The sequence below is a fragment of the Cupressus sempervirens genome, chromosome 7 (assembly GCF_028749045.1).
Source record: "Cupressus sempervirens isolate cs-2001-9-10 chromosome 7, ASM2874904v1, whole genome shotgun sequence".
Taxonomy (NCBI): domain Eukaryota; kingdom Viridiplantae; phylum Streptophyta; class Pinopsida; order Cupressales; family Cupressaceae; genus Cupressus; species Cupressus sempervirens.
In genome coordinates, this window is record NC_143124.1 from 668,975,009 (window position 1) to 668,981,929 (window position 6,921).

General features: G+C 36.0%; 1 protein-coding gene across 1 annotated transcript in view; it reads right to left on the reverse strand.

Moving 5' to 3' along the window:
- Positions 1–6,442, reverse strand: part of LOC149548440 (uncharacterized) — a 330,750-nt gene extending 324,308 nt beyond the window's left edge. The window contains exons 1-2 of the mRNA XM_089792508.1: positions 5,887–6,442; positions 990–1,102 (exon numbers count right to left, since the gene is read on the reverse strand). Of these exons, the coding sequence (XP_089648634.1) occupies positions 990–1,102; positions 5,887–5,904 (131 nt within the window). The 5' untranslated portion in view covers positions 5,905–6,442. The remainder of the gene's footprint in view (positions 1–989; positions 1,103–5,886) is intronic.
- Positions 6,443–6,921: the final 479 nt, after the last annotated feature.

Sequence of the window (6,921 nt, forward strand, 5' to 3'; positions counted from 1 at the left end):
GTTTCTAGAATAGAATGTTTCTATTCTTTACGATTGTTTCTTAAGGAAGCATCATTCAGTCTCTTGTATAAATTGATCTCTTGATCACTATTAATAACAAGCAAATATTTTCCAATTACTTCGTAATACTAGATCAAGAGCAAGAGGCATGGACAACAAAGAGGGCATCCATACAGGCAGAGAGGACAGCCATACAGGCAGAGAGGGCATCTATGCAGACAGAAAGAGAGACTTTGTTGGCTCGGGTAGAGGAGGCCAGGGCAGATAAGGTGATGTTGGAGTCACACCTGGAAAGTTATATGGCTGAATTCAATGCCAAGGAGAAGCAGTTGTTAGAGGCGGAGATGATGGCGAAGAAGAAAATGGAGAGGAAAATGGTTGTAGACCAGAAATTGCAAAGACTTCACAGCCTTTGTAAATGATAACGAGGAGCCAATGGTTCATGGAGTCATGGAGAGGATGGTTCAAATTATGGCAGGAAATGGATTTTTCTACCAATAGCTTTAATTCTTGCACATCATGTAACTATTTGCTATGTACTTGACTTTCTTCAATGAATATAGGAAGCTACCCCCATAAGCACTTATCATAATATATATATACATATATATATATGTGTGTGTGTGAAGAAAAGGTTAGTTTTGCTCAAATATATGACAAACTGCTAATGGACCAACGAAAGATAAAAACTACATTTTATAGAAATGCTAGTGATATCCGTTGGTAAGCTTTTATGCATTGTAAAAATGAAATATAAATGTGTTCATGCTTCAACATTATTACAATAAACAAGTCAAAACCTGCCCCTATTCTTGTAAAAAGAAGATAACAAAAAATAGGATGGGAAATTTTTGAAGTTAATTAAATAATGAAGTAAATTAGATTGTCAGTCAGCAGCCTAAGCCCCTGCTTTGGTAAAAGTTCAAACACAATTCATGACTTGAGCAAGGCTTGCACAATTGAGCAATAGATTTTTTTTTAAAACTTACCATAAAGACTTCCCACTTCCAGTAGCCATGATAACAAGAACATCTCTTCCTTTTAGTATCTCTTGTATGATTTGTTTTTGAAAAGGTCGAAACGAGGAGTATCCAAAATATTTCTGCACCCACAACAATAAATCAACATGATATCATTCAGAAAATATAAAGCACAATCTGGTTTCATTAAATAAGAGACAAATTGTATAATTGGTGAACTACCATTATTTTTCTCATCAGATTGGATAATTTCTAGAGAAAAATCATCAATAATTGTCCTGTGATGTTAAAATTCCCTGGAGAAATGTTATGTGCTTAGTTGTGCATATGTTAAATGTTAAATCAGGTAAATTGTCACATATTATTCTGAATGTGCATAGATAGATAGTTTTTCACTGGATCCTCAATCTATTACTATATCGTTTTCCATGACCATCTGAAAAGACAATAAGAAATTATGGGAAGTCACCCTACCTACATACAAAATGACTCAGAAAATGATTGATTCTCACAAGGCAAATTCAGCTTTTAGAGGTTATCTTGCAAGTTATTCCTAATTATATTCTTTCTTTGCTATCACTTTCCAACAAGTTAAGAGAAAAAATGATCAAGGAATAAAGGACTTTTTCTTTGGAAAGGAGTAAAGAAGCAATATAAACATCCTTTAAGCCAATGGCCAGCCATTTGCAAACCCAAAGATATCTCAACAGTGAGGTCAGCCAAATCTTAATTCAAGCCCTTGCTACCTAGGCAACATGGCAGCTTCAGCTCTTCGCAACCTCTTTTAGAACAGCTTAATTTTGTATAAACATCTCCATAAACCTTATGAAGATGATTTTTAATGTCACATCACAAATTACCCTTTTAGCCATTATTAAGCATCTACAAGAAGTCATGAAGCTTCTCTCAAGAAAGCTTACTTAACAAGTTGATGATGGCAAATATATTCTCTTCTGCAAATCCAATTGAAGTAGTAGTATACCACTAACAAGACCTCTTCGCTCTAAGTTGCAACAAGATCTTCAAACTTAGTGCTGGTATCTCACATTGTATTCCCTACCAAAAACATGCAGTAAAGCTTTCCAAATCTAGAATGCAGAAAATAAATATACAAGCATAGAAAACATGTTCACGTAATGATGACCTAAATAAAACCTAACTTGAGTGAAAATCACCACCCTAGATAGCAACTACTACTCTCATTCCACTGTTAAGAAAAAACAGCAAGCTCCCATGAACAGTTTTTTGAGCTTAAATACACCTGCAGCTTTTTTTTATTAGAGGGACCTTCTACACCTGAATTGTGATTGTCCATACACTGGTTGCATTCTCCCACTATTTTAATATGCAGCCTATTGAGTGAGTTGTTAGCAATGCTCAGACAACAACGGCCGCTCATCTGAATGCCTAAGGGCCTGTTTGGTTGCTGGAATAGGAATACGTTTTCTATTTTCCATTTGGTACGTCAATTGGAATACGGAATAGGAATACATATTCTCATTTTGCCTCTAAAATGAGCTTATGCCCATTCCAAAATATAGTTGCTATTGGAATAGTCATTCCTATTCCCAATATGCATTCCTATTCTCCATTCCTATGCCTGCAACCAAATGGGCTCTAAAGGAAGCTGCTTCGCCACATTTGCAGCAGCATCCTTTTTCATCATCCAGCACCCTCACCTAACAAGCCTCGTCAGTGAATCTACCCAAGAAGATGAATAGAGGCAGCTAATGACTGTTGCTGCTCAGCAAGGGGAAAACAATCATAGCCCCAAAAAGTAAAAACCACCACCCAGCAAGGAAGCTTGCTGCAGCCCCAAAATAAAAGGAATGGCACACTGACAAGAGGAAGCAGTTGCACCAATGAAAGGAAAACATACCTCAGAGGAAAAGGAATAGTTGTTGCCAATGAACAAGATTAAAATGGTCACAACAAGGAAAAAGCCCAAAGGGAATTAGTCCCTTTCTGCTGTTGCTGTCAACAAGCACTCTTGTCTCATTTTTGCCCTTCAAGCAGCTGTCACCTAGACACTGCCGAATACTGCCAAAACCTTCTCAATTTTGAATTATGTGCACTAACTGTTTGGCCTAACTGCACCATCGCTGCAAGCAATGATATCACCCCAAATGACGCTATTCGAGCTGTAGAGAGTTCTAGCAGACTGAACTGGAGCAAATTCAGCAGCGAAATGAATCAACTGACATTTGAAGTAAAACATATCACTCACCATTTTGCTGTCCGTGATATTGCCACTTCACTGATTCACTTATTCATTTACGGTTTTGCTTCAGATGGACTTGCAGCACCACTAAGCATTTGTTATATTACTGCAGACAAACTTGCAGCACCACTGTGCACTTACATTGCACTAGTATCCTTACAACTTGCCACATGTATACACAAGTATACATGTCCATACTGGTCCCCCTAAATTGATTTACTTTCCAAAACATTTCCTCTACCTATTACCACCAAGTTCAAAACCACTCTTAATATAATTGGGTTGGTACTAAGGTTCGGCCGTGTGCCACTAGGGACAATCACTAGTTTCAAAATTTCAAGCCACTCTTCAAAGCATTGACTCAAAGGGCTTTGAGTCATTCATCTACCACCCGACATAGGGAAATCCCCATAGGGGCTTTGAAATTTTGGATCAACCCATCGATCAATTCATTTGGCCTGAGCTCCAAGGCAGGTAACCGTTGACTATTTTTGCCCCCATTCAGCCCATCATAGATAACCGATCTAAGAAATCTTCAATGGGCTGGATATGTCACAAGTGAGATAACATTAAACATTTGTGGTTAACATTTCGTGTTATCCCATGTTTTCTCTTGCTACATGCCACCATTCTGGTGAAGCAGTGTTAATTCTGCATTCCTTCATGCTCAAATGCCCGCATTGTTGCTGCATGTCCCAGCTTTCAAGTTGGGTGCATTTTTTCAATGGTTAATGGACTTGGACCCACATGGCGGTCATTAACTTTGCGTGTTCCCGCGTTTTCCCTGCCACGTGTCTTCATTCTGTTCATGCGGTGGTGCTGCAGCATTTTCCCAGGTTAAAGTCTCAAAATTGTGCCACGTGGCAATGGGATAACATTTTGTGTTAACCCTTCCCACATTGTTGCCATGCGTCATCATTATGGTGAGTTATGGTGTTGCAGCATTTTCTCAACGCTCCGAGGCCCAAAATTGTGCCACATGGAAAGGGGTCAACTTTTCATGTTATCCCTTCCCGCGCTCTATTTTGCTACCTTTTCATTGGGAGTTGTGCCATATCTGATTTTTTAGGGGTTTTCAATGCCAAAGGGTGTTGTGGGCCCATGCCAATGTTGTGTTTCTCAAAGTTAAGAGCGTACGCCTTTTTAAATGATCAATGGCCATTTCTCTTCCTCACTTCACAAACAAATTTTTTGCTTGCGGATTGGTGGAGGTCAATGGGTCAACTCTACAGGTGTACATGGGTGGGTTAAACTTCATGTTATCCCATCCCGATATTTGACAGCTGCTTGATTTGATTTGTTGCAACCATGACACATTCCCAAGGGTGATTCTTTAATGCTCGGTAACTTTTGGGGCCTTATTTGCATGATACCAATGTATTCTTATGCCTCTTTATTGCTTGTAAGGATCTGATTTTTCAGATTTGATCTTTCTTACAACTAGGTGCATTCAATTTTGGCTTTCGTGTCACTTCCAACAGCAAATTGCATACAAAGATCAGATTTTATTCTAATATTCATTATTACTTCTCTACAATTTTAACCCCACCGTGGTTGGGATTTGAAACTCAAATGTAAAATCTGGGTTATGCCTAAACCCTATAAAGGCAAAGTTTATAAATATTTTTGGGGTTCTTTGTTTTCACTTGCAGCAGCAGTAAACTGTGCAAATGTATTATTTTGCCTTTCATGAATAGAAATCATAGTTTTACCTCATCTTGCTAGTCTGATACATTGTGCAAATCTCTTTCCTTGTATGGGTTATTTCTTTTCTGATTTTTTTCAAGTTTATATATTGTGTTTAGCTTGTTGAATGTTTTCTTGTGAATTTGTTTCCTTGCAGCATTTCATCAGTTTTACCTTCATGTGAATTCTGAAAGAGCGGATTGGAGTCAAGATCTGTGTATTTAGGTGTTTTAATCATGTTTTGTGCATTCATAGGTAGAGTAAGTAACCGAGTTTCAATCTGGTGCATCACCCCCTTTCCCTTTCAGCATTTAATTTCATGCATTCTCTCTCCCTTTTCCCTCAAAGTTTTAATTCAGATGCATCCCGATTGTAAGGAAGCCAGCCTTCTAGATTCAACATCAGAGCGTAAGTCCCACACTTGAAGATTGTTTCCATGTTACACAAGGTTGCCAAAGAGTCATACCTCAAGCAAGGGTGCAAACTTTTGTGTCGACAGTAACATTTCCTATTCTATGGCACGGATAAAAGTAGGATAGATTTGACCACTAAATCTGCAACTAAGGGATGGATGTTTACGTCCTTCTACCCTTTATCTTATTCATTTTTTAACCATGGGTTTGAACCTCAGAGTAAAGTGAACCTCTAATTATTGGCTGTTTTCAAGTGCAATTCTTAAATTTCAAAAGCTTAATTTGAAGCTTTCTAATGCAATTGAGAAACAGAATGTAAAACAAGTCTAAGGAGATTCCACCCTTTCAGCATCTCCTCATTCTATTCCATCGCAAATAAATTTTTAAAAGCCTGATTTAACAGATTATGTGCTTGTTCGTAGTCTCTATTGATTCGTTTGCCATCTTCTGTAACAGAACTATTAACTGTCAGGGAACTTTGTATGCTTATAATTAACACTTTAAACCCTTGATACATTTTAACCAGCCCAAAGCATCCCTCTAGATGTCTTGCACATACGTAAATAGAGGAGAAAAAACGACACACCTTCAGAGAAAGCTCCATTTAAGTCCTGAAAATTACTCTCCGTCGAGACAATGCCTTCTCCGTCTGTCGACTGGTTACAGAGAATGGTGGCGCCACTTCCCGCCTTTTCAAATGCCTGTTCCGATCAATATTGTAACTATTTTCACTTATAAGTGACTTTTCTGTGCTTTCATAATCCAAAGTGTTTTTATTCTTCTCCGAAAAACAAATAGTTCATACTCAGAATTATTATTATTATTATTAGTCCCATATAAGGCAGGAAACTAATGTTCCCAATAGAACCCCTTCTGTCCATCCACAATTAATTTTCTTTACAAAAAACAATATCTGTCAAAAGTTTTTTAAAGTTCGATTTAAAAAATAATTATGGTGTAGAAATTCTGATTTTTTGATTGGTTCGATCCGATTTTCCTATACCATATTTTCTGAATTCAAAAACGGAAAAAATTAGGATTTAAAAATTCTTAAAAGTTGTCAGATTGTGTTTAATATTTTTTTAAAAGCAATGTGTCGACTTTCTCGAGCTTGTGTTGATAATAATCTTTTCCAACTCCGTAATATCTAGTGTTAATGTCGGGAGGGATAATATAATGAGATTTAGTTAAACCATTTGAAAGATTTAAAGTTGTTTATAACAAAAACTTTAGGTATTCATTATATTAAAATATAAAAAAAATTTAATTAAGCATTTTTAATTATTATAATTTAAACTAAACTTAATTAAAAGAAATTAAATAAATATAATTATTATTTTTTATTAGAGAAGTTTATATTATGTAAAGTTAATTATAAATGATATGAATTTGTAAATACATTTAATGGAAAATATAGTATATTATAATTTTTAGTCTTTAAATCCAATTTTAAAGACCTTTGCCAAAAAATATGAAAGCATTTTTATTGTCATTGTCATATTTTTTTTATACTTGAATATTTGTTTAAATTGAATTAAATTATTTATTAAATTCAAACCATCAAAATAAAAACTAACTAAATAATTATATATTGACTACTTCATCATACTTCTTTTATTTA